At 47.6% G+C, this 27929-nt stretch overlaps 2 protein-coding genes across 3 annotated transcripts; both read right to left on the bottom strand.

The window, feature by feature from the left end:
• Positions 1–790: 790 nt before the first annotated feature.
• pak2b (p21 protein (Cdc42/Rac)-activated kinase 2b) lies at positions 791–23761 on the bottom strand. Of its 2 annotated transcripts, none has more exons than XM_036521368.1 (15): positions 23412–23761; positions 9512–9738; positions 8843–8949; positions 8151–8298; positions 7579–7610; positions 7031–7144; positions 6787–6919; positions 6177–6240; positions 5542–5590; positions 5150–5262; positions 4891–5008; positions 4293–4392; positions 3788–3984; positions 3254–3391; positions 791–2398 (listed from the first exon to the last, which is right to left on the bottom strand). In XM_036521368.1, the coding sequence occupies exons 2-15, from the start codon at positions 9696–9698 to the stop codon at positions 2312–2314; spliced, it is 1587 nt and encodes a 528-aa protein (XP_036377261.1). In that variant the 5' UTR covers positions 9699–9738; positions 23412–23761; the 3' UTR covers positions 791–2311. The 2 variants fall into 2 exon arrangements, with proteins under 2 accessions (XP_036377261.1, XP_036377262.1); XM_036521369.1 differs by lacking the exon at positions 23412–23761 and adding an exon at positions 16761–16924.
• Positions 23762–24355: 594 nt separating this feature from the next.
• Positions 24356–27894, bottom strand: pigx (phosphatidylinositol glycan anchor biosynthesis, class X). Its single transcript, XM_036522801.1, has 6 exons — positions 27827–27894; positions 27571–27652; positions 27271–27406; positions 26042–26255; positions 25383–25483; positions 24356–24937 (listed from the first exon to the last, which is right to left on the bottom strand). The coding sequence occupies exons 1-6, from the start codon at positions 27891–27893 to the stop codon at positions 24791–24793; spliced, it is 747 nt and encodes a 248-aa protein (XP_036378694.1). The 5' UTR covers position 27894; the 3' UTR covers positions 24356–24790.
• Between the last annotated feature and the right edge of the window lie 35 nt (positions 27895–27929).

Raw genomic sequence — 27929 nt, 5'->3', positions numbered from 1 at the left:
CAGATACACTGTGTGTAAATGCCACTTTCTCTATTTTTGGTTGTGACCTATCGGTTACTTGTCAGTGTAGACCATGCAAAAAAACACGGCAGCAATGCATTCTGAAGCTGAGAAGAGAGCTTTTCTTTGCTATTTTTCCTTCTTCTTGACTTGTAAACTCTCACTACATTACAGTGTCTCTCAGCCTTAAAGATTCACTGCCCATTAACAAATTGAAATTTGCCACTGAAATTCTGCAAAAAAAAAAAAAAAAAGACTCTCATTAACCCTTTCACTGTCCACAATGTCCCAGAAGAGTAGAAAAGATAAACACCTGCACAGCACCACTTCCAACAGATCCATTCATTTAGTTGACATTTTAAAGTAGCGGTGACAGAATGGGAGGTGAAGAACCTTACTACTGAAGCCACGAGTAAAAAGAGGCATATGAAACAATACGCAATGTTGTGGAAAGACTAGGAATACAACTTCGCTTTCACCATATTTTAGATTGATATATTCATGTTTAATTTACCAAGGGAGAAATAAAAAATACATTTTTTTTTCCATTCAAACGTTTTTGCATTTTTCTTTGATTTTTGCAGAAACAAGGCTTTTACTTGCAAAACGAGTTAGACTCCACAGACATGGACACACAGTGATCATTTTTCACATCAAAATTACTTTAACAACTGCAAATACTTTAATCTGTTCTAAACTGTCAGATTGTTAGTTATTAAAAACAAAAAAAAAAAACAAAAAGTATACATATACATACATATATATAACAACTAGTCAAAAAAATGTCCTGATCTCTAAATCAGCGGTTTCCTCTTTAGTTTTTTTTCTTCTTCTTTTAAAGTACATAATATACAAAACAAAATTTTTAAAACATTTTTGTTGAAAGTTTAGCTACCTAAGTCCCTGTGTAGTTAATGAAGACACAGCTCATCTCATACAGTAAACAGTTAGTTTTGTTTTTTGATTTATTTTCCATTGTTTTTTTTGTTTTTTTTTAAGAAAACTGTGAGGAAAAAAAGTGTTTAGGCACGAGAGTCATACCCTGTCACTCCCCAAAACTAACTCACCCCATGAGGGTCGTCTTCTCCCCCGACAGCCGCAAAACAAGGAACCTTAAGTGGAACAAAGCCGACACCCTAAATTAACAGCTCTCAGTCAGGCCCAATACCAAAGTGCACCTTTTTGTTTCCAAATGATTAAAAAGAAACCAGGTAACAGAATGTGGAGACTCAAAATATTCAAAGAAGCCTACAAGTACAAAACAAAAAAAAAACTGTTCATTTAATACCGTTCTGAATGGGTGAAAAAATGATTCAAAACTGTGCTCCAATGTACAGAACAAGTCTACTTATACCCAAGGTGTACTCCAGGTACACAGCGGCATGTTTAGGCACCCAAGTCTCACTGTTACGTGTTGGTGAAATGCATATGTTTATACCCATATATAAAGCATACATTCATATCCATAAGTATAATTAGTACATTCTGTTCTGCTGTTTTGAGCGCAACGCTGTGGTTCATCACGTGTGGAAATGCATATTGGATAGATGCTGCTATATGAGGATGCCCTCTCTGCTCTTTTGAAACAGCGGATGAAGCATCCTTTCCTGACTGAGCAGCTCGTGCAGTAACAGCGATCGACCACTAGATGTCTCCTAAACCGTGCTTGTCCAGCTCATGATTTCTGTGTGACACAAAAGTGACAGTGAATCACTCAAGTTCCCTGTTTTCTGTGCTGTCGTTGGATTAACGAGATCTCACTGGCATTAGTAACAGAGCAGAGGCAGGACTGGGTGAACCTCTAAAAGGAACAGGACTCGGGAGAAGAGATTCAAGTATTGCAATACCTATGTGGAGGCCCGCTACAAGCTCAGAGGGGAAATGGAAAAGCAAAAAAAAAAAAAAGTCACAAGAAGACAACTCATTTCACATACTCAACAGAGAAAGCAGGCAGTAACTCTGATCAGCTGAAGGCAATCACCAATTAACAAAACAAAAAAAAAAAAAAGACATGAAATGTAATTACATCCTGATTCCTCCTCATACATTTTCACTCCTCCTCATCCCAGTCTGTGGATTAATTGAGTCTGTCCCTCAGACAGCGGAAATGTGGTGTGTGGGGGGTGGGGGGTGTTGGGCTGGCAGCGGGGGAACACTGGAGAGAGTCCGTAAGGCCGGTGGTGGTGATGCCCTGCCCCCTGTTGGCCAGGCAGGGTAATGCGTTTTGGTCTTGGCACGGTGCGTTGGCAGGGGCTTGGAGTTGCAGGATTGGCACAGCGGCAGTGGGAAGAGGCTGGCCGGCACTGCTCGGTTAACGGTTGCTCTTCATCGCCTCCTTGGCGGCCAGGATGAGAGGCGTCAGGCTGGAGAGGGGCTTCGCCAGCTTCAGGAAGGGGTGCTGGGGAGGGAGGGGTGAAAGAAAGGGGTAAGGGACGTTGGCGAAATGTTTCGGGCTGACTGAGGCATCCCATATTCCTTCTGGTGTGCATTCGTTACGCCAGTGGCTTCAGATTACATTCCAGTACATTACTGCCATTTAGCAGACGCTCTTAATCAGCCCGACTTAGGTTACAATTTATGCATGTTTTTCCATTGAAACAGCTGGATATTTACTGAGGCAATTCTAGGTTCCTTGTCCGAGGGTACAGCAGCAGTGCCACAGCAGGGAATCGAACTGGCAACCTTTCGGTTACAAGCCCTGTGCTACACTGCCGCCCCTGCAGCCCCACACGGATGCAAACGGGCAGAAATGCAGGAACTTTAATCTCCGCCTCTTTCCTATGTAGAGTATTGTGCATACAGGAGCCTCCTGCACTTTGGCATTCATGCCAGGCAGTCAGCAGTCTCTGTTATCAGCTTTAATCTGTGCTCAAGGGCTGTATGTAGAGCACAGTGCAAACACCTACACTCATGTATTTATTTTACATGTTACAGGATTATTGCATTGCTGTGTAAGTATGCATACCAATGACTTGTTTTTGCATCACTGCATTAAATGAAACGTGACTGTTTTTTTTCTTAGGGAACAATCCCTTCTTTGCACGTAAGCCTACTATCGGTACAGTATAGTGTTCACCGATTCCCACCTCACCATAGACATCCAGAACATATGCCCACAAATGCTGTAGGGTCTCCTGTGTTTGTGGATGAGCTGTGGATTGTTTGCCGCGGGTACACCTGTTTTAAGCAGGGGCATAAGGCTTCTAAGCGGCGAATCAGGTGAGCGCTCCCTGGAGGTATGGGCGGGGCTTACCTGCAGCAGCTCCTTGCCCCCGCCCCTTTTCTCCACGTCCATCTCCAGGCAGCGGTTGAGGAAGTCGCGGAAGATGGGTGACAGCTTCTCGGGGTTCTGGAGCTCCGGAGTGCCATTGGTGGCAATCAGATACAGCGCCTGGCGGGTGGGGGGCAGAACAGAGTGGGAGGCACAGTCAGAACCTGGGAGCGCATACCCGCTAAACAGGTAACGTCACGTGACATAATGCGATTTAAGAGTAGAGCAATGTATGTGAACATTAGTCTTTACATTACATTACATTGCTGTCATTTCGGAGACACTCTTATCGAGAGTGACTTACAAGCTACCCTTTTCATGTTATCCATTTACACAGCTGGATATTTACTGAGGCAGTTCTGGGTTAAGTACATTGCCCAAGGGTACAGCAACAGTGCCCCATTGGGGAATTGAACCAGCAGCCTTTCGGTTATGAGTCCTGCTCCTTACCACTATGCTACACTGCTGCTAACCTTGATGAAAGAGGTTCCCCTGTGATCGACCCCCCCCGCTTACCCTCAGCGGGTTTTCATTCAGGTATGGTGGCTCCCCCTCCACCATCTCGATGGCCATGATGCCCAGGGACCAGATGTCCACCTTGGGCCCATAGGCCTTGCGGGTCACGACCTCTGGGGCCATCCAATAGGGCGTGCCCACCATGGTGCTGCGCTTGCTCTGCTCCGGGGTGATCTGGGCGCAGAAGCCGAAATCAGCTACACAGAGGGAAGGAGAGACACCAACACGTTAGCCCAGGGAACAACACAGAAAACTTCATTTCCCAAGATCCTCTCAAGGTCTCAGCACGAGACAGGAAGTTATGACATCATGTATTTATGACAAACCTGTGAAATGTGTTTACTGACTACAGCACTATGATGGAGGGACAGCAGTGTCTGAGAAGGGCCAAGGAGTATGTATGTGGCAATGTGAGACAATGTGTGTAACAGTGTGTGTGTGTGTGTGTGTGTGTGTGTGTGTGTGTGTGTGTGTGTAAGAGCGTGCACTGTGACGGGACACTCACTGAGCTTGACAGAGCCGTCCATTCCCAGCAGTACGTTGTCACTCTTGATGTCTCGATGGATGACCTGGTTGGCATGGAGGAACTCTAGAGCCTGTAAACACTGCAGCCGGAGATAGGGAGGAGAGACAGGGGGGTTTCAGACATACAGAAAAGGAGCCAATCAGAGGGTCACCTGCATCTCTACAGGAAAACAAGGGAAGGTCCATTCCCTTTACCCACTCAGCAGTCCTGAGCTCCATTCCATCCAAGGTAATCCATATCGATCACTCATATTCGGATCAATCCACGACCACTTCCAAGCGTCAAAATACAACCAGACCCAATGTGAGTGGTTTTTATCTAGGCCATATGGACTATAGGCCTTTTCGGATGGAGCCGGTCTGACTGACTACATTTCCCAGAATCCCCTAGTTCTCCTCACCCCATCATTCAGCAGGGAGGCGTCTCACGCTGAGAACTTTACCTTCACTTGCAATATCCTTTGATCATCCCTCACCATGAGTGACTACATGCCTGCCTCCTCATCAATATTCAGAGTCAGCACGACAGAGAAACGGAGGATTCTGGGTCCTGCAGCGGAAAGCGAGCTTATTGTCACCTCTCTGCAGACGGCAGCGATCTGGGCCTCGTCCATGCAGGTCTCTGTCACCACGTCCGTCAGTGATCCGCCGGCCAGGTACTCCATCACCACAAAGAGCTCCTCCCCGACCAGGAAGCTGTGAGCACATGACACAGAGACAGCCAATCAGCGCCTCCGAGCTCCACTGTAATTCAAAGAGGGAAGAGGCCCTCTGACAAAGCACGAAACAAGCAAACAGCATATAGGACAACAAACTAGCTGTCGCCGGTGGCATCACCTGTCCAGGAAGTTGACGATGTTGGGGTTCTTCAACTCCTTCATGACCAGGATCTCATTGATGATCAGCTCCTTCTTGGGCTGCTTCTGTAGGTTGATCTGTTTGATGGCCACCTGGGGAAACGAGCAAACACTGCCAGTCAGTTCACCAGCGCTCCACCATGACCTCCCACCCTCTATGACCTCTGACCTAGAACCCATCCAGGCCTACCTACTGCTCCCAATCTTCTCCACCTTGCTCTGGGTCTCCCTTACCCATCACCCAGGTTTACCTTAATCTCAGATCCCCACAATCAGGGGTGTACCCCACACATACCCACCCCTCCCTGACTCTGCCACTCATCCCCTCCCACCCCCGGCCACCCCCCCCACCCGTCTCTCTCGCTACTTTACCTCCTGTCCCGTGGCCACGTCGATGGCTGTGAACACTGTACCCGAAGCCCTGTGACAAGACAGAGGTGCTCACATGCATGGTGACACACACGAATGCACACACACACACACACACACACAGGTGCATAAACACATGTGCACACACGCACACATCCTTCACAGACAGAGCCTTTCAACAGCAATGCCCAAAACAAACTGACCGCACACATACACGCATGAATCAACACGATTTCCTTCAAGAACAAGAGCACAGAACCGAACATCATGTCACCATAATGTCACCATCTCAAAACAGCAAGGCCCCAATTTATGCTCTGGAATTTTTTTGGTCTATGAGGCCTGTGAACATATTTAAAAGTATGCAGTTTATTGGTTAACATTCATTAGGATGCTCTCCGTAAGGGTAGGAAAAGCAAGGTTCTCACTCTCTCCTTCACTGAAAGACCAACGACAGGACAACCGATACAAATGCAATACAAAGCAGTAATAAAAAAGCAAGCACATGGCAGTTTGACCAGTACTAGTACTCTAGATTTCCCCTGAACTGCCACATTATGCTTGGGTACAGCACACAGGCATCTCCCAGTAGTCAGAACCAGCTCCTCAGGACAGGACAGGACATCATCAGGACTCACCCCTGTCCTATCTTCTCGTATCGCGTGTACTTCTTTTTGGGGTCTCCAATACTGACAATGGTTCCTATGAGGAAACGGAGTGAGAAGAAATAAAGGCATTGCCTTGTGCTTCCCAACACATGCAGTGCAATATAATAATGGCTTCATCAGGGGGTCCACTCTAGGGGCGTGGGCATTTCCCAGATTGCCTTGGGATGGGAAATGTTAAACCCTGAGGGCTACAATCTGGTAGCCTTTTGAATGAAATAACCACCAAAGTGTCCCCACTGGTCTCCAAAACTGGTCCAACTACAGACCTGAAACCTGGCACAGGACACATGGGCCATGATTCAACAGGACAGGACCCTATGGATCATAAGCCACGGGCCATGATTCATGATTCACTCAGATAGGACTTTATGGATGTGACCCTAAGGGCCATGTTTCACTAGGACTGGAACCCATGAATGGGACACTATGGGCCATGATTCACCAGGACAGATCCTTATGGACAGGACCCTATGGGTCATGATTTACTCAGACAGGACCCTCTGGTTATAGTGAGTGTAACCTTGCTGCACTGTAGCAGTAACATCAGGACAAAGCAACAGCTGTGGGGGGGGAGTCATACTTAGTTTGTCCATGATCTCCTCGTCTGTCATCTTGCCCTTCTTCTTCTGTCTGTCAGCGGCCTTGGAGGCGGAGTCTCCATCCGGACTGGTGGCGGGTGGGGGTAGGGGGTCGATGACGGAGCGAGTATACACCTGTGTTGGGGAGGGAGGGAGAGTGTGGGGGTGAGAAATGCTGCCAAACGGCAGCTCGATACAACCCTGAACATGGACGTTACAGAGAGAAACTTCAAGGGAGGGGCTCACAGATTTGGTGTGCTCCGGGCGGGGCGCCACAATGGGAGGGGGGGTCTCCTCGTCCTCATCGTCGTCGATGTCCTTGATGTTGGGGGACAAGGCTTCTGTGCCCTTCTTGGCAGGCTGACGTACAAAGAGAGACAGAGAGAGGGACTGTGACACACGCTTCTGCTCCTGTGGTTGAAATCAGACTACAATTCCCATGGTTCTTCACGGTTACACTGCATCCTTCTACCAACACAGAACTGTTGGTCTACAATCACCTAATTAGAGATCCCTGTAAGAGCTTTATAAAGATGGAGGGCTTCACTTCTAATTTCTCAAGAGATATACAAGGAGACCAAGTCATAATTCATATCCTTAAATCACGACTAAATCATTCACGGATTACAGAACAAATCAAAAGATGCATAAAGCTGTGCTATGCAGCTGACACAAGGGAGTATGGGAAACGCTAACCATACTGGTAAAGGCGCCCGCTGTCTGCTACAGAGGGGACGGGATAACTGTCCTAAATAACATATCCCAGAGAGGGAGAGGAGAACATTTATACTCACTGGCTGTGTCCCTGAAGGGAAGCCATCTTTTTCTGTGAGAGCAGAGGAAGGGAGAGAAAGAGAGTGGAGAAGAAGGGAGAGAGGGAGGACGTTAGAGTGGACATTCAGCAAATCGTCTTCAGGACAAATCCACCGGAAGTCAAGGTCTTTCTGCCAGAATGCAGCCCCTGACACATACACAGCTAGACACGAACATATACAGCGACACATACAGTCCCATATAGACGCAGACAGAAATAGACAAACACATGCACAGACACATACAGACACAGACATACAGACAGAAACAGACACAGACGCACAGTCACACACACACACACACACAGTCACACAGACAGAAATAAACACAGACACGCACAGAAATAGACACAGTCACAGACAGAGACACAGGGACAGACACAGATACACAGTCACACACACAGACACAGACATACAGACAGAAACAGACACAGGCTCGGACAGACAGGCACAGACACAGATGCACAGACACACAGTCACACAGACAGAAATAAACACAGACACGCACAGAAATAGACACAGTCACAGACAGAGACACAGAGACAGACACACACCTGAGGAGAAGCTGAGGTATTTCTGCCTGCTGTTGCCCGTGGAGTCGTAGAACTTGAGCACGTCCAGCACGGCCTGCGGGTTCTTCTTCTGCTCCGACTTGGTGATGTTGGAGGTCTGCAGCAGCCGCGCCCACTGCTCCGGCATGCCCTGCGGAGGGAGGGACAGGGTGCGGAGTCAGGCACCACGGGAGAGACAAGGTGGGAGGGGCTAAGGGGCATCACTGGGGCAGGGGTCAAGACAGGGGTCAGAAACAGCATTACGCTGAAGTCGGTAGCTGCTAGCTGTCACACCATAGTGAAAGCACTGTCACGGCGTAGCCATTTAAAATAAAGCACGGTGTCTTCAGGGGGATGGAACAGGCCATCATGATGTCAGCAGACTGCAGTGCATTACTAACGATCAAATCACAACCAAGAGTCAGAACCGTTTCCTGGACTCAGACCTGCCAAATGAATAAATTAAATGAGTAAAGACTAGATCCCAGACACATACCACCATCACCTCTCCAGTGCTAAGTACAAACCTGGTAGAGACATCACATATCAGTAACAATGCCAACAAAATACCATTAAACTGCAAACTGAGAACACAAAACGTGTGTTTGTAAGCGGGCAGTGGACAGTGTGGGAGACAGATGGTGGCCGATGCGGACAGGTGTCGCGGTGGGCCCCAGCGCCGGCATTTCACTTACAGTGAACTCCCCCGTGACGGCGTCGAAGCCGACGTGGATGGTGTGCTCGAAGTCCGACGGGGGCGAGATCTCGGGGCGCTCCTTGTCTTTGTCCTTCTTTCTGCCACCTGCTGGTCACAGGGGGACACTGTCACACAGAGCAGGGCTCGCTGGAGGGGTTCCAAGCCTAACCTGGGCTGAGCCTGACTGTCAAGGACCGGTCAAAAAGCCACTATAAAGCTGCTGAGGTGACCACACAGCTCACCGAGAGTTAAGGGCCTGACTCTCTGAGCTTTACAGGAAGGCGGAGGGTGGCGGTATAGCATACTGCATAGTGGTTTCGAGTAGGTGGTGCTGCAATGGTCCAGGCATCATAGGTGGCAATGTAGCATTGTGGTAAGGAGCAGGGCTCGTAACCGTAAGGCTGCTGGTTTGATTCCCTGCTGGGGCACTGCTGCTGTACCCTTGGACAAGGTACTTAACCCAGAATTGCCTCAGTAAATATGAAACTATATAAATGGATAACATGTAAAAACTGTGACCTATGTAAGCTGCTCTGGATAAGAGCGTCTGCAAAATGACAATAATGTAATATAATGTAACAGGTATGGTGTAAGTCACAGGAACACAGCAGCTGAGGGAAGGCCATTTCTGCAGCTATTTTAGAAAGTAACAGAGGTTTGCTCTCGCCTTTCTCGGCCCCGGAGAAGATGGAGATGATCTTGTTGCGGGACTTCCTCTCCTCGGGCACGGAGGGGAGGGGCTTGGAGCTGTGATTGGCCGACAGGGCGTCCTTGCCCCCGGTGCTGAAGATGGTGCTGCTCATTCTGACGGGCGGGGCCGGGGGTTTGTCCTCCAGCTCTCCGTTATCGGACATGGCAGGGAGGGGGGAGCGAGAGAGGGGCACAGACACCTACCTGCGGGACAGACAGACAAGACAGACGGACACACAGAGTAAGGGTTAGCAAAAAGCTACCTCTACAACACCACAAAAAAAACATTTAATGTGCTGCTGACTTCCTGATCACCTCTGCATAATCAAAGGCCAACAACTATTCCAACTGTCTACCTGTCTCTGATCGTCTCTCACTCCCTCTCAAGGAGTTGGACTCGTAGCCACAAGTTTGCTGGTTCAATTCCCTGCTGGGGCAATGCTGCTGTACTCTTGGGCCAGGTTCTTACCCCACACGTGCCTCAGTAAATACCCAGCTGTATGAAAGGACAAAACTGTAACCTATGTAAGTGGTTCTGGATAAGAGCCTCTGATAAATGACAACAATGTAATGTAGTGTAACTAGCAGTAGTGGTCTGGTGGCAAGGAGCAGTGCTTGTAACCCGAAGGTTGCACATTCAGTTTCCAGGCGAGGCACTGCTGTTGTACACACAGGAAAGACACATGACCTGAACTGCTTCAGCAAAACACCCAGATGACATGCACACCATACATCGCCAGATAAGAGCATCTGCTGAGTAAACAATTTTAGCTTACGCACTCGGTTAAAGCGGCGCGGAGACAGAGAGGAACACTCTCTTTATCACTTCCATCAACCACAGCCGTGCCTTTCGAAAGCGGCCACGTCCTCCAGTCTTAGAAAGCGTTTAAGCTCCGATGCGCCGGTGCCACCGGTGCAGCCGAAGACTGCCTGTTTCACCAGGGCGGCCCTAAACCAAGATCGGCTGGCCGGAGTTCTGATTCAATCTCCCGGACCAGGAAAGGGAAGAGAGGCCTTATCGGGGCAGGAAGATTTGGCCCGGGAGCCATTTCTCCTTGGCAGGTCGTCCACATTCCAGCACGATACAAAAAAAAAAGGAGGGGCTTTCCCCGCTGTATTCACGCTGTGTGGGGAGCCAAGAGGCACACGCGTCTCCCGGCCCCTCCCCCCCAGCCCCGGTGCATTAAGGCCGCTCCCCCCTCCCGGTAGGGAAGTGGTTCTTTACCCGCGAGAGGAAGCGTACAACGGGTGGCTGGCCTGGAGCATGCTGGGTAGGGTGTCTCCGCACCCTCCTTGTTACGCTCGTCTGTACAGCGTGTTCTGGAATTGATATTGCAAAATAGGAAAAATAAAGACCTGTGCTGTGTCATTCAGGGTTGCCTCTCTGCTCACGCTATGAGTGGTCAGTATTGCCACAGTTTTTTTTTTTAGATCAGACGATTACTCCAGCTCAGTGCTGCCTCTAATATTGCTCAGCGACAGGTCCTGGCTTTCAGGTGAGGTGTTAAACAGAAGCACTGGCTCACTGACTGCAAATCCCATGATGCCTATCAATCCCCCAACCCAATCACCCAATCAAGTTTTTCAATTACCTGTACGAAACGCTGCCTCTTCCGACTATGATGTGTGGTGATCGTTTGCCACTGAACGGATGCCGTGCACCAACCAGGTTAACGGACTCACAGTCCCCCTCCACCCCCACTGTGACGATCTCACCCGTCAAGCGTGCAATTGAAATGTAGCTCAGACTGCCCCTGTCTAAAAGACTGGCCTTAAGCGCAATGAAATCAGGCTTTGAGGTTTGCCTATGCAAGCAGGGTGTCGAGGCGTGTCCATCCGGCGTTCAGAGTCATTTTCAGAGGGAAACAAATGATGTCATCCCCGTCCTCGCCGATTATAGTACTCACACATCCAGCCATGAATGAAGGCATCTGTGTTGACAGTAAAAAAAAAAAAAAAAAAAAAGTCACTCCTATTTTCAGCTGCATCGCGACTGGTTGTGCAAAACAGCGAGCGGAATCTTAGCAACTGGCATTTTTTTTTTTTGCCCGTGAGCAAGTGCTGTTGGGGAGGAAGGAATGCTGGGAAGGCCTTTATGTGAGATCAGTCAGTGACATTGGATGGTCAATGTCACTGCAGGAGAGCGCTGTGCCCCCTGCCCTGGGTCTCTGCTCTCAGTCAGGAGGCTCCAGGGCTTTTCTGTGGGAGAATTCCCCTGGCAGGGTCTCCCCATGCTGAAAACACTCTTCTGTTTGCCCCCGTTAATACATATTAATGCAACAACACTTAATATTCTGGGAGGGAGGCTCTCCTTCCTTCGGACCACTGAGCCTGTGGTGGCTGTTGATGAGCTGGTTAGACTCGGTTTTAGATGAGCTGGTTAGACTTGGTTTTAAATGACCGGGTTAAGACTTCATTTTAAATGACCTGGTTAGACTTGGTTTTAAATGATCCGGCCAGAATTGGTTTTAGATGAACTGCTCTGACTCTTGTTTTAAATGAGATGAACTGCACAGTTTCCTGAAGCTGCTACTCAGCGCTTTGGCTTTGGGCAGGAAGTAGAGCATGATGACACAGTTTGGCCCGACACCGCTGGTCGCGGTGCTGCCACTTGCAAGGTCCCCGTACTGAATCAGCAGGGGACGGTCACTCCCCCTTCCTACAACACCAGCACGGGTTCTTTCTAACCCACCGCGCAGCAGCGCACAGCGTGGCAGCTAAGGGGGCGTTTCCTGATGCAACACGCTCGCCATGACGCACCTAAAAGCGCTCCCACGGGGGCAGGTTTGGGGAAGCGGTATTTAAGCCTCGCAGGCTGCGTTCTCTTTGACATGACCCTGCATGCCTGGAGGTGTATGTTCCTCCCGCCGTGCCCAGACACGGCCCGGTAGCTCGTCCCCATTTCTGCGGCGCGATCCAGCCTGGCGTACAAATGAGAGCCGCCCCGCCCCGAAGAGGACGAGATGCGACTCTACGAAAGCGGGGCTCGAAGAAGGGTACAACTGACCCCAAACCTTCCGGCGCGAGGGAGGTCATTACCCACGATACCATCTCATGCCACTGAAATCACTCAAACAGCCAGCAAACGGCTGAATTAGGTCTACGTCCCACTGCGATTTACAAGAGTTTTTTTTTTCAATAAAAAAATAACTTCAGCAGCAATTACAAACACGCCAGTCATGAACAAATCGCAGTGCTCGCTGCCTGCCCTTGCGAGACCCTGCCAAAACTGACGATTCTTATCCAGGGCCAGTTACCGGCAGCAGGAAGCCCCCACGCAGGGAAAGCTTTTCCAACCGCGACCACGGTGTTTAGCGCTGGCCCATTCTGAAAACAAACCCCGTGAGATCACTTCCTGCGGTCACGCCCCACGCCCTGCACCGACAGCCCCGTCCGAGTGTGGGCTAGCGCTCTGGTGCGAGGGACGGACAAAGGGGCCGTTCAGCGAGGGTTCGGGCTGCTGTTTGCTCAGGTTTCTCACATCAGGAAAATAACCAGGGCAAGCGTGAGGCGGAAAACAGGACGGGGAGGAATGAAAACAGGAAGTTATTCAGCTCTGCAACGACTCGAAGAGAATCTGATTAATCCTGGCCAATCGCTGCTCAGCATACTGGATCTGAACACGTCTCTGGCTTTTACACACTCAGGAAAAAACAGCATGAAAACGGTGTGAATCCCCTGGCACCAGCACGAGCAGGTCCTGGCGGTAAACGCTGTCGCTTCGAACGACTGCTGCCTCTACCCCGCACTCCGCGCTTCGTCTCACGAGAGATCCACAGGGATCCTGGGTCGCCTGTTGCATGAGTCAGCCAGCCCACAGGAAGTCTGTCAGTCTGTCTGCGGGGAGCGGCACGTCTGGCTGCCGGGAGAGACCGGGGAACGGTGCTTACCACAGCAAGGCTCGCAGAGAGACAGACGGGCTTCGCGGTAGGTGAGAGGAAGCGAAGAAAACGTTTCATAAGAACATGTTCCTGTTTACAGGATTCACTTTCCCCCCGTATGAATGCGACAGAACCATTCAGGAGGTCCATGCGAAGAGATGAAGCTAGAGGGGACACACCCCTGTTTGCGCCCCCAGGCAGGGCGTGAGACCACAGCCCCTGTCCCACCCCTTGTTCGTGATGCTCCGCTGGTTTGTGATTTAGGTTTGTGGTCAGAGTGACGTAGCCGGGTCACGGTGGAGGTGACGCTGTCAGACTCCATATAACCAAATAAGGTGAATGCTCACTCTCACGAGTCAATTTCCTTTTCCCTCTACCTTGGAGCTCTTCTCTCTGGCTCCCTCTCACTAACTGTGATTCCTCCTCTCTGATTTCTCTGACTTGCTCTCTCTCTGGTACCCTCTCACCATCTCTGACTCCCTCTCTGACTCCTCTCTCCCTCCAGTTCCCCCCTCTCTCAAACTTGCTACTGACTAAAAAGTAGCTGAAAACCCAAGACATTCACTGTGGGCGAGAATGGGAATAGCAAATCTGTTCACACACAAAACATAAATCAGAGATGTGCAAAGATTATCAGAACACTAGCCAAGCCCAGTTCAGCTCAGCCCAGACCAGCTCAACACAGCCCAGCCAAGCCCAGCTAAGCTCAGCCCAGCCAAGCCCAGCCCAGTTCAGCCTGGCTTAGCTCAGACCAGCCCATCTCAGTTCAGGACAGCCAAGCTCAGTCCACACCAACACAGCACAGCCCATTTTAGCTCAGACTAGTCCAGTTCAGGTCCCTGCCACCCTGGGCTCTGTATCTGAGACCCTGAGGCAGCTCTTAATTACAGTAAGAGGCTCAACCCTGAACCCAAACAGCTTGGAGATCCAAACCCGCAAAGATCCAACCCCAATTGCTGTGGCAGGGTGAGACAGTGTCTGCCTTATTTAAAGGTGCACAGATACACAGATCCTTTGTGTGATGCTTTTGTAATGAATATAAAAGAGGCTGGCACCTCCGGAAGATCTGAACCCCTGCTCTCAGCCAGCGTTGTTACCAGTTGAGCTAAAGGCAATCTGCCCCCAGCCACATTGGCTACAATGCTAGCTAACCAAGTCTCAGGGAGTGACATCACAGCTGAAACCTCTCTAATACCTGCTACCCTACTGGCAAGACTCATAAGAACTACTAATTTCTGCTCTGCAACAATTTACTGCCAGTGAACATATGAGCATTTTCCTTTGTTTCAGCAGAAATTCAGTACACTATGCACTGCTATGAAGAGCAGCCTACATTTTTCAACTCGCTGTTTGACATCCACATAAGGACTGTATGGAATAACAAAAAACAACAAAGCAAAGAACACAAGCTGTCACATGACACTACAGTTAAAATTTTAACAAAACTCCTGTAGTAATGACGTTGATAATGGCTGAAATGTTAAGCACAACCCAGCAAAAATCAATAGCGACAACAACTCCAGAGAGCACAGCCTCTACCCAGAGACAAAGAAGGAGTATTGATCAACTGGTCAGGGACACTGCAGACACAATGCCGCACTTGTGCTTGAGGGTCCATTCACACGTGTGGCTCCAAGTGCTCCGATTGGTCAAATAATCAACTTCATTGTCTTAATAAAACCGCTCGGCGGTTGCTCGCGCAGCATGCCGGACTGGGTGGTGAGGGAGGGGTGGGGAGTGTGTGTGTGTGTGTGTGACTAAGGCCATATACAGCCTGGCCTGTCCTCTCACCAAACAGCAGAGAATTATATCCACTTGTCTTTTGTATACACTGAAAATGTGAAATCAACCCAGTAGTAAGGCATAGTAGTCAGAAGCAGGGCTCATAACCAAAAGGTTGCTGGTTGGATTCCCAGGTGCGAATACTGTGGTACCCTTGGGCAAGTAATGGAATATGAATTGCCTCAGTGTCTATCTAGCCGTTTCAATGTTTTGTAAGACAAGCACATCATTCTGGATAAGGCCGTCTTCTACAGCCATACTACGACAGCCATGCTACAATACATTACTGTCATTCAGCAGGCATTCTAATCCACAGCAACTTACATAGGATACAATTTCATCCATTTACATAGCTGGATACTTACTGAGGCAGTTGTGGGTTAAGCACCTTGCCCAAGGGTTAAGCAGCAGTGCCCCAGCAGGGGAACTGAACCAGCAACCTTTTTGGTTACAAACCCTGCTCCTTACCACTACACTACACCGCTGCTTCTACTGATACAATAACACACAACATCTACAACAGTCGAGAAGTATGCTCTGGAAGGGAGTGCTCTGGCTCTGCTTGGCACTGCGTAGCCTGAGGTCAATATTTAGACAGGAAGTCACTTGGCCCAGCGTTAGGGCAGAAGTAATCTAAAGAGTCTGGCAGGTTCCAGTCCATCCCTGGTATTTCGTTCCTCTGGGACATATTACTAATGAAATCAGTTCCATGTGAACAACCTGATCTTCAAACTTACATAGGTACGTTAAAAGAACATGTCAACACTGACCATGCTCGTGGTAAGTTATATCGCTTATTCAGTATCGGTCAAATAGGGTCCAGAGTTGACAGGTAACAAGAGATTTAAGAAACACAACCACGTGTTCAAACAAATGAATCAATCAATGATTCGATCTGAATCAGCACGACCCAGCTCTGCTGAGGAAGTCTGGATCACACAGTTGTTATGATGCAAAAACAAGTGTAAAATGTTTGGAGCTTTTCTTGATTCTTCAAGATACAATCTTAATTGAAAAATCCACCCTAACCAATAAAATCTGACTGATTTTCTTTCCTACAGAAGCCAAGGCGCTCAATCAAATAGCTAGGTGAGCTTTTGGTAAGTTTAAAATTAAATACACGTCCGATTGGTTACAGGGAAATGTTTTCAGCTGCAAAACTGTCACATACCATTCCCTCTGTCATGCAAAAGGAAGCGCTACAAGATTTCTGGTCAAGCAAGAACGAGAGACGAGCAAGACTTGCACTCTCCTCTTCTTAAAGGCTGATGTTACTTATCTAATCCTGAAAGCGAAAGCTCCTAGGCTCCTCACAAAATGGTAACCGTTGGAAAAAGGAACACGTTTTAACACGTTTGTATCCCCACAGAGAGAACTTTGCGGAGGTTAAGAGAGTGCTCCTTTAAAATTTCTATGCCCATTTTTAACCCCAGCGTCTATGGTGGAGTCACCTGTGGAGGTCATCAAGGCACGGCTTAACTGACTAAACCAACAGCACATGAGTGTTATCTTTCCTACAGCGCTTAGCCAACCCCCCCCAGGCGGTGTCCTCTCAACCTGTACCTTCCAGTAGAAGTCTGTGATCGCGGCCTGTCACCCGGAAGACTGAACAAAAAGTCCAGAAAGATTCCTATGCTCCCACGCAGCGCGTTTGTGAAGAAGACGACCACCAGTCCCCCTCTCCTTCCCTCTTCTTTCACCCTCTCTGTCCCGGCTCACTTTGTCCCTCTCCCCCTCTCTCTCTCTCTCTCTGGGGGTGAGTGTGCATGTCTTGGCAGGCGCGTCGGGCCCTCCGAAAAAAAATCGGGCGGGGCTCATTCCTCAAACGGTGCGAGTACAGACACGCCCGGAGCTGCTGTGCGCTGCAGCTGGGCCTCTGATATGCGGGACATACAGCCCGGCTGCTCATCTCTCTCCACAGGCCTAAGCTCACGGTAGCTGACTCTCATGCCTTACATTAAATTACATTACATTACTGTCGTTTGGCAGACACTCTTATCCACAACTAAGCTGGTAAGTTTAGTACTCCCGAGTAAGTGTTCTCAAGGGTACAGCGGCAGTGCCCCAGAGGGGAATTGAACCAGCAACCTTTTAGTTACCAGCCCTGCTCCTTACCACTAAGCTACACTATCACCCACACTGTGCATCTGTATCAGAAATAAAAATTAAAAAGCCTCAAAAAGCAAGCATTGCCAGGCCAGGCCCGAAAAGTTAGTGAGTACCTGCGGACTTCCACACCAGTAGGGTGGAAATCCCTGAGCCACACTGACAGAAATTGAGGGGAGAAAGTAGTGTGGTTAATGGTGGGATGGTGTGGGGAAACACCACTGACAACCACCAAGACCAAACCCTCAGAGGCAAAAAAAGGTGGACCTGCTAACCACTAGAATGGAGTTTGTGGACTTTTTCTAGCTCACACTCTCCTTGCACATAACAATGCCTTGTAATAACCACTAGCAGCAGTCCAGTAGTATACATTCACAGAGACCACTGTAACTGACACAGTATCGTCTGCACCTGTATGCAGATATAACGTACTGATGTATAAATGGGAGTTCAAACGAAAGCTTGGGAAAACCATTACACAGCTGTACCACGGCAGGCAAGCATGCAGGAGATGGAAAGTCTGCTACTGCCATACATAAAGTACGGGGCAAGCCTGTATGAGAGTGAAGTGCCTGTGTACCTGCTTTTACCCTCCCTCTCAATGGACACCATCCACAGTCACATGGGCGATGACATCACACCCAGTGTGCTCCATACATTTCCAGTTCCCCAGAGGGGGAAATACTTCAGAGATGGGGAGATCCAGGCTGTAGGATATTCTCCAGCTGCCACAACATCTACCACATCTCTCAAGTGCAGCCAAGGTTCCCCACAGGATCTGCATTAACAATAACTGAAGAGGGTGTGGCAAACACCTGTCACTCAAACGAAATGAGAGTCTGTGCCGGAGCCACAGAAATGATCACGTTCCAGCCGACATAACACAGAGAGAGAGAGAGAGATATAGAGAGACATTGTGCGTGTGTGTGTTTGTAGGGCCAGATAGAACAGGTCTGCCGCAGGCGGTGACAGGCTGTGACATCACAAAGGCAGCTCAACTCAGGTGCCCTCGGTTAGACTCACAACTACAGGCATGCTGGAGGAAGCAATGCACCATGGGACTGTGGGCCTGGCCTCTTAAACAGGCCCCTGAGAGCACCAACCCCCGCTCACTCCCCTAAGGCACATTTCAGAGTCGTTTGCCGGAGAGCCGTCATCACCGCAAGATCTACAAGCTACCTTTTTACGCTCCCCTGAGGGCGCGAATTCCGACCAGAGTAGAGCTGTGCGTGTTAAGAAGGGGTTAGGACAGCAGAAAAGAGGATAAATATCCTAATGCGTCTCCATCTTTCACACATGGCACACAGCCTCAGCCTGCTGCATATCACTGCACTTACTTGTGACCCAAATGAATAGGGCCTATTCTGCGTATTAGTGAAGAGCCAACAGCCAGAGTTAGGACACGTGTGACATCACCTATAATAGCAACTATTCCTTTGTTTGGCAGGTGCTCTTCTACAGGGTAACTTAAGAAAGCTTCTTTGCTGTATTTGCATGTCGTCAATTTACACATCTTGTATTTTACCGAATTGACTCATCTTAAGCGTCGTGCCCTCTGATGTCCCATCTAGGACTCAAACCAATAACCTTCCGGTTACAGGTCAGATGGCTTAACTGTGCCACAGTGTTTATCTCCATATTCTAAACCAGTAATCAGTTTGACTGAGAGATCATCTCTTTGATTGACACAGGACCTAGGAGCCCAGGCGGAAGAAGAAACATGGTTTCTCCCACCCCTCCGAGCTGTAAGCCCTTCTTGCGCTGGAACAAAAGCAGAGCGAGCAATTCCTTAAATTCAGAAATGAAAATAAGAGCCAAGAAACTATGGGTCGCGCAAATTATTCCCAGCGTTCTCTCGGTTTCCTCTGATCAGAGGGAACGTAAATGGAGGGTCGCTCCGGCTGGCACCTGGGAGGTCGTTGCTGGTGGGGGTCCATCGCTGTGGAGAGCACCACACACCACACCATACCTGCCCCACCTTTCAGCTCCAACAGATCCTGTATGAAGATGCTCACTATTCATCCGATAAACACATAGTACACAGCATTGCTGACTGTCAGGACTGCTAAAAAACATCTAGTCTATTGAGTGAGAATAGTGGGTCTGTGCATGCGATCTGTCCATTGGTTATGATACCCTGCCTCACCGGCTGTAAACTACTTGCTAACTGATGCGTTTGTCTACTGTCTTAATGCAAAGAAGGGATAAAAACAAACAGGAAGCATTAGCCAGCTATACTCTGCTGCTTGACAGAACCTCCATGCCACAAACCACAGCTCCCTCCAAGTGGCTAACATCGCGTGACTTCTTCACCTATGAGTTTCTGTGTTTATCAAGCAAACTATTTCGTACAACCTAGCAGTTGCTGAACGGACCCTTTCAGAGCGGTCCATGACGAAAAGTTTTAACAGCTGCCTAGCTCTGACGCCATGCCCAAAGCTGCACGTATTTGGTAAATTCATAAACTTCGCACAACGCAGGTGAGTGTTTCGCACTTGGGGCTTTAAGCTTGGAGGGCCTGGACTATTCACATCACAAGCAGTAAGATTCCCCAAATCAGCTGTAGCGGATATACTGGGTAAGTTCTGTTTAACACCAAAATGCCACTACAAGGGGACAGTTTCGTACAATGCCACTGATCCTGGTTGGTCAAGTCAAGTCAAGTCAAGAGAGCTTTACTGTCAGCCCATCCATACACAAGTATACAGTTGAAATAACATTTCCCTTGGACCCATGGTGCTACATTTAGACAGTGCAAGTCAAAGACAACATAAAGTGCAATGGGAAAGAAAGACAATAAAAAGTCAATAAATAACAAGACAATAAACAGACAAAGTGTGCAAGTGGCAGGCAGAAGACAGCCCTGTGGACAGCCCTGTGGACAGCCCTGTGGACAGCCCTGGCTATGGAATGCAGCACAGAGATTCGCCTGATCTGATTCCAGCCGAGCTCCTAATTACTTAACCGAATCAGTGACTACGCAGAATGAATGCAGATTATGCTCGCTTAAGGGAATAAGTATTTCAAAATCCTGGAGAACTGGAGTATCTGCTACACAACGTCATGGCTAGCAAACGCTGCTATGTTCAAAGGCAATGCGGTCTGAAAGCTTGGAACATGAAAATACTTAGAAAACCAATGACTCTGTATGGCACTACTGTGCTCCCACTGACAAAAGACAATCCTGTTACATTCCGATCTGATCAATAAAGTGAACAATAGAATTCACCATCAGCGCAAATCCTCTTCATTCTCATTCTCTCAGCAGGACGTCATACAAACTAGGACTGGACACTACACCAACAGCAGACCTGAAGTAACCACTGACCACACAAACCCTTCTGTGGAAGAAGAAGCTTCCGGGCGGGCGATTTCAACTGCCGCAGAACCCTTCAGCCGCGGCGACCGTAAGAGAAAGATGCGTGCGTGAGGCAGTTCGGCATTTCCTCATAATCCGGCCTACGCAGACTCACAGACGTAGCCCCAAAGCAGAAAGACCTGCGGTCATATCCCTGCCCGCAGGGGCTCAGGACTGTATCACGACCCTGTTGGGTTTTTTACACGACACAGCAACCACGTCAACAGTTCGGAAGCTTGTACATCGAGGGCTGCCTTAGACCTCACCGTGCGAAGAAAGGAGCACCGCCAGCCGGCCTGTTGTACTCTGTGGCCTCAGAGAAAAGGGAAGTCCAGAGGAGCATTTCCTGCTGTTGTTTTACAATACTCTACTACAATGCATTCTGGGAATGAGAACTCACATCAAGCACAGACAGGAGTCACATGCGCTGCCATTAACAATCAACCGGCTAACTGCTGCAACGAGTTACACTCATAAAAGGCACATTCAACACTGTGATAACAAATTAAGAGGACTGTGTAAGAGGTCCATGCACTCACCCCTTTATGTCAACCCAAGGTGTCTCCACGCCAAACAAAACCCACGTCAATCCTCAGTGCTGTTACACTACTAACCCGCTCCCATTTGTTGCCAATAACTGCCTTCTTATCAATATCTGAAATTGTTCAAAAGCACTCAACCCACCCACATGCAACTGCCCAAACTGTGAGTTCTGAAACTTCTCAACAGTCAAGGCAGATGATGCGCTAAAAATTGCGGCAAGTGCATTTTATCTTCTTCCAGGAAAAAACGCAAGAGGTGTCATTTCAGTACCAACCTCCTCAGCATCATCACCTACTGCAAACCACAGATTTGTGCTTTGAAAAATGCTTGATTCTCACCATCTCAAACAGCATTGTGACCCAAGATGTAAGAGATGCTGCCTTAAAAAATATATCAGGATTCTGCATGACATTTCTTTGCAACAGCCACCTCTAAGCTGGCCCTATATTCATTTTTCCTCTTTGCTCCCCATTCTTCTAGACGCAGCTGTGGAATCTGATGGGCATATGGCATCATATGTAGGCTGCTACATGTATCATAAAAAACCTCACCTGGACCCTACATTCACAAATTCAGCACATTACACTCACTGATCTCTGTCAACAAATGTGACAACAAAATTCACAGCATAGAGTGTGCATACCGTACAAAGTAGGAATGTAATGTTTTTTTTTTTTTATTTTATTCAAAGCTGTCCTTTTTTTGGGGGTCGCTCACCAAGGCCAGTGGCGTCCTATTGTAATCATTCAGATTCTTCCTCCGTTCATGGCTCTTGGCGTGCATATCCATGGCTGAGGTCCACACCACACGGATCATTATGGCTTCTGAGACTGCTTCACTAAGGCCCCAGGACCGAAGGCACCCAAACTATTGCTCTACTGACTGTTCATGAAACGAAATAAATGTCTTGCGGTCAACTGCTCAGTACTACACAATTAGGATCACATGGACAACTATACTTTTTTTTTTTTTTAAACAAATGTGGCTGCGAATTTGCGGATACTGAGCTCTTATGGAAACAAAGCAGCGTCAGGAGAATGTTGTTATGCTAAGCACACCCTGAAGTGTGCTGACCTAAGACTCATATCATCAATGATGGGGCGGCAGTGTAGCAAGTGGTTAAGTATCTTGGCTACTTAAATCGTTGCCTGTGGTTCTGTTCACTTATTAAATTGTGTCGCTTTTTTACATTGTTCACGCCGTGTATTTAAAAAAAAAAAAAAAAAAACATCCCAAAAGTTTGATTGATTAACTTACACTCTGGTAAACACTGTTACATGCAGGCAAGAGTAATACACTTTCACAGGCTGCTGACCTAGATTTTTTCTAACTGTATTTTTTAACGTGCAGTACATGCGTGCAACATGTCTTCAATTAGTCTAACTTCAGACTCTTAACTCCCACTAACCCCACAGTCTTTCTTTTTCACCGCATTAAAAAGGGGGGTGTGTTACTACAACAGTTCGGAGCACCTTCCTCTGGTGCTGATTGGATCTGACGAGTGCGGTCATCGCGACCTCGTGTTGCGGTCAGACGGAAGGAGCGCCGGAGTTTGCTGCTACAGCAAAGGGCTGCCAGCGGCCAAAAAGTCAATGACATCATCTCGCTGACCAAGTGCTGCAAGCTAGCAGGCCAATAGCCTGTATAGTAGGTGACTTGATTAGTCTAACGGTGTCGTTGAGTGATACACATTAGCCATCTAAAAAGATCCTGCAAAATCTGTTCAAGCATCTATATTTTGTTGCTACGTGCACCAAACTCTTGCAAACTATATCCTAACATTCATTACACCTGTGTGCGTGTCAGTGCTTAATAAGCAATCTAGCTACCTCGTATCTAGTCTAGCCGCTGAATGTTATCCGACTACCTAGTCAGCTAATAATATACTCAACTATCTTCAGTTGAGAACGCTAAATAACATGACGTTGTGTATTTAGCTAACGAACCAACCACCCCGTTACCTAGTAAACGTCAGTGATTGAGCATTGATTAAAACTTTGCTCATCTTATTTCCGAAAAAAATGTGCATAACTTACAAACTAATCCTCGAGCAAATGAAACTTTTTTAGGATCCGTTAAAACGGTGCTTATTCATAGCAGTTCAGCATACATATTTTGAACAATCTCATCTGATATCTCCGTTTTCAGAATACAGAAGAAATTAGCTATCCAGCTAACCAGCTAAAAAAGTGTGCGTTCAGACTCACCAGAGAAACTCCGCTGCAAACTTCCACAAAACTTAGCTCGCCTCCTCAGTCCCGGTAAGCGGTTTGGCTGTTCGTAATACTGTTGCAGTGATTAGTTGCAGACCCAATAATAGACGTAGGATAATTTAAAATAAGATATTTTTCGTGCGTTCCTTTTATTCTTTAATCTTCTTGGACCGGAGTGGATCCGCAATGGCGCAGGGGAAGCGGAACTACTGACCCAACCCAGTCTCGGAACACGTTAGAAATGCTTCAACTATATCAAGCATACAGTTCCGATTTTTGGTAAACTACTGTAAATCTGTAGATTCACCTTATCTATATTTCACCATTTAAACGTGATTGAAACTCACCAAGAAAGAGACGGAAGCAAACAATGAGAACCACTTTTCCCAGTTTTCGAAAAGCATTGTGGGTGACGTAGTCTGTTTTTTCCCTTCAAAACAATGAAACGGTTGAGAGGATTCCACGATACCTTCCTAGGTGGATTTCTTCACAATAAGAGTTTGAACTGAGATTTGGATGCGTAGTCCATAGCGACTGATGTGTGATAATGCTCCAGCCAGAAACGTGTGAAGATACTAAAATAGTATTTGCTCTATGGATAGTTGTAACATTGCATGGATCAAATGTTATCAAATGTATTGTACTGGACTAAATGTCATCTGTAATCTCTTTGTCATGGTTGTACTAAATTGTAGGTAGTACTTAATATGAGAAATTACTTCATTTATGAGCCATTATATATTGATGAGGTAATTTCTAATTAATGATTTGACAAATAATTGACACTTTTTTTCTGTCATAAGATTTTATTTTTTATATATAGTCCTTCCAAATACATAAAAGTAAAATGTACAGTATAGCTAAGACCACCCAAAAAGAAAACAAAATAATCTGTTTTATGCTGTGGAAAAAAAAGCACCAGACTTCACATGTGAGCGCCGTGCATGTCACAGTCATAAACACCACCATCCTGTAGAGAAAGGAGAGGGCTGGAGAAGTGTTTTGCGGTCAGCAGTCATCACCAATGTTCTCCTTTATAAAAGCTTGATAGGTTGTATTTTTCCTGAGGTTTTTCCATCCTTTAGAGCAAAGTAATTTTGGTCCTGATCAGGGTCCATCCGTAGTAAAAGTCCCCTCTTCGTCTGACACATTCGAAGAGTAACGGCAGGCGGGTGAGGGTGGAGTTCAGTCCGCCTGCTCTCCAGTTTGGCTTCAACACCGAGCGACAAACGTGAGACAGTGGGGCAGGACCTGCGCCCTTCAGGGGACCCGCCACCATTCTTGGACACACGATACAGCCCAACTGACAAGCGTCTCTGCTGCACTTCATTGAATAGGGAGGGAATTCCACCCTAGACGCACGGCTATTTAGGCTAACAGGCCTGGAGGAAGCCATGCCTCCAGACAGCTCTAGTGATGAGGGCACAGCACAGCAGTGTCACCAGCAAGGTCCCGGCGCATACCGACACCACCAGTGATTGGTTGCCCACAGGGAGCTCCAGACTCACATCCATCTGACCCTGTGGAGAGGGGACATAATGGAAATAATTAGACAACTGGCTCCCTGGAACATTGGGGAAAAATAATGACAGCTTGAAAAAGAGGATGCAAAATTGTGCAAACTAATGTATTTTTTTTTTTTTTTTTTTACTTAACTTCACTTCCCCCCATGCTTTTCTCTCAAAAGAAAGGCAATTATTGATTGAAATTCAGCTTTTGTTCCAGTCCTTAACATTAGCTTTCAGCATGCTCCAAAGAAAAGCATTAAAACTCTATAATGTTGAATATACAGAAATGTTCTAAGAAATCTAAAACAACACGTAACATCGTGTTTAACACTCATAATACAATCTGAACTGTTAATACTCCTCTGGCAACTTTTTAGTGTGCTTAGTAGGTGAGCACACTGCATTTTATTGTCCTTAGTTTAAACATTGCTCCATATTTTCAGTGAGCATGCAGTACCTGTGGGAGCTGGATCTCCAGCCATCGGCATCTGCTCAGGTTGCGAAATGTACAGGGAGCATCCACAAGCACATGAGGAGGGGTAGGCAGGAGCTGCTGACCTTAAAAGGAAAAAAAAAAAAAACTTACCGATGGAAGAGACCTCTCCGCTCCACACTCAAGCCGAGACAGTTAAGATTTCATACAAAAATAAACATTTTGCTATATGCAATCCTCTATATTCCATGACAACGGTCCACAGGAACGAGCCACTGCAAGCACTGAAAGTCTAAAGACTTCTTCCAGAATACTATTTGATACTCAGACTGCACAATATTGCACATACAGAGTACAGGAACCCAAGATAGGCGCAGTGTCTTCCAGATACTACAGCAACATGGCATGAAAATATCCAGATCTCAGACACAGTCAGGGAGAGTATTCAGATCTTTTGCATTGACACTGTCCCATCTGAGAGGTGAGGGTGAACTTATGACAAGGAGCAAAGCGCTGAAACAAACGCACGCACGCACGCACGCACGCACGCACGCACGCACGCACGCACGCACGCACACAGGATTCGTTTTTCAGATGTGCAGTTTTTCCCCCTGAACACCTCGAGGAGAATTTGGAGGGGTGCACGCTGTGACCTCGCTGTTGATCGAAACGGCACCACTCACATCCCTCTCTCCTGAGCAGCATCCGCGGGGGTTCGATCTCGACCCGTTCCCATCCCCGCCCTGACCCAGACGGCCGGCGGTACCGGCCGTGGATCGGCACTGCAGCCTGGAGACGCCCGGGGATTTCTGGGTCCCATGTGGCGTACACAAAGGCGGAGAACCCCTGGGACAGGTAAGCAGGAGCTTCCAGATCTACCTCAGAGTCCAGAAGGACCTGACAGAAACAGAAAAACAAAACAGTTCAATAGATTCAGCTGAACCACTCCAATATCTCTGTCCTGCTGCTAAAAGCGTGTATAAGCACTGCAAACCAGACAGCCAAGGATGGCCCCCAACTGTATGTCTAACCCCTTACATCAAAGGGTACAGAGAGAGCAGCATACCTGTCACGTTACATTATTTTTATTTAGCAGACACTCTTGCGCAGACAGACTTAAAGTTTTATCCATTTGCACAGCTGGAATTACTGAGGCAGTTAAGTTAAGCTAAGGTAGTGGGTTAAGTACCTTGCCCAAGTTACAGCACGGTGTGGCAGCAGGGAATTGAACCTGCGACCTTTCAGTTACTACTCCTTACCTCTCTGCCATACCGCCGCCCCTCTAAATCTACATCCACACATACAGATACACTCAGGCGATGCTTACATATTTTGTCTGTACATCCAGACAAATTTTCCCGAAGCATCTCAGGTACTGTAACTTGCTCAGCACTGCACAGCAAAATCACATACGTGCTGATGAAGAGGGTCAGAGCCATCCTTTAGCTCCTTTAATCTTTTATATCTGTCATTATGTTCATGCCATTAAGATAAAATTATGCCATTAAAATGAACCTTTTTTTGCTAGTTTTGTGTCAGCAAGCTTTTTCGATTAAAACTGTTAGCTGGGGAGAGCATTGGACACAATGTCTCTTGTGGGCACTAGTGAGTGCCATGTGTTTAATTGGGTGACTAGCTCTATTCTTCTCATTTCTTTGTTATAAAAAGCTCTCTGGAAAAAGTGCTCTGGCTCTCTGTAATTAAGACAACACAGCAGAAACACTCTCTCATCCAGAGTGCAATGTCTTCACCACTAGCAAGTCCAGTGACACTATGCAAAGAAATAAACCCAATTGCCTGTCTCCTGATCCTTTAGTCAGCGTCAGCGTGTGTGTGTGTGTGTGTGTGTGTGTGTGTGTATGTGTATGTATGTTCTGTCATTCCGCATTCCTTGGCAGAAGCTCTTGGCTACCTGTAAACCCGTGTCCTGGTGTAGCGAGGCCAGCTGGTACGGATCCATGAACACACCTCGGGGTAAGGTTTGTACCAACAGAGCCTGTAGCCCGTCAGGTGAGAGGGGGCCATACTGCACAGTCGTCTTTAGTTCCCTAAGCACAGAGACGTAGTTTTTAATCATGTAATGTAGACCCGTCTGCCCGTAGCTTGGTGGATGGTATACGTACCATCTTACCTGCATACATACTTAGCAAGCTAGGAAATAAAATAATGATAATGACAACAGAAAAAAAGAGCTTGTTACAGCGGCCAGTACCTGTGAAACCCCCTTTTCAGGAGGTCTCTTGAGACAGCGACGGAGTCCAGCCATTTCCCCGAGAAGCCACAATTATCTTTCTCTACAGAAATGAGATAGATTAGTACATTAATACAACCAGCTTCCTAGCTGGCTTTGCAATGCCTAAATGCCAACTACACATCAGTAGTAAGTTAGCTTGCTTAGTGCAGCTGAAAATGTCACTTTCTCACAAGTCACATCATGCAGTTCCCACCAGATTCCTTCGATCATGTACCTGCGTGTGCAGCTCCAAAGATCCCCACGGCTGAGATCAACGCATAAAAAAGCACTGGTATCACCATGGTTAACGCATCGAGTTACTGATCCTTAAACTACAC

This window comes from Megalops cyprinoides, chromosome 2, assembly GCF_013368585.1.
Source record: "Megalops cyprinoides isolate fMegCyp1 chromosome 2, fMegCyp1.pri, whole genome shotgun sequence".
NCBI lineage: Eukaryota > Metazoa > Chordata > Actinopteri > Elopiformes > Megalopidae > Megalops > Megalops cyprinoides.
This window is presented reverse-complemented; position numbering and strand designations above follow the sequence as displayed.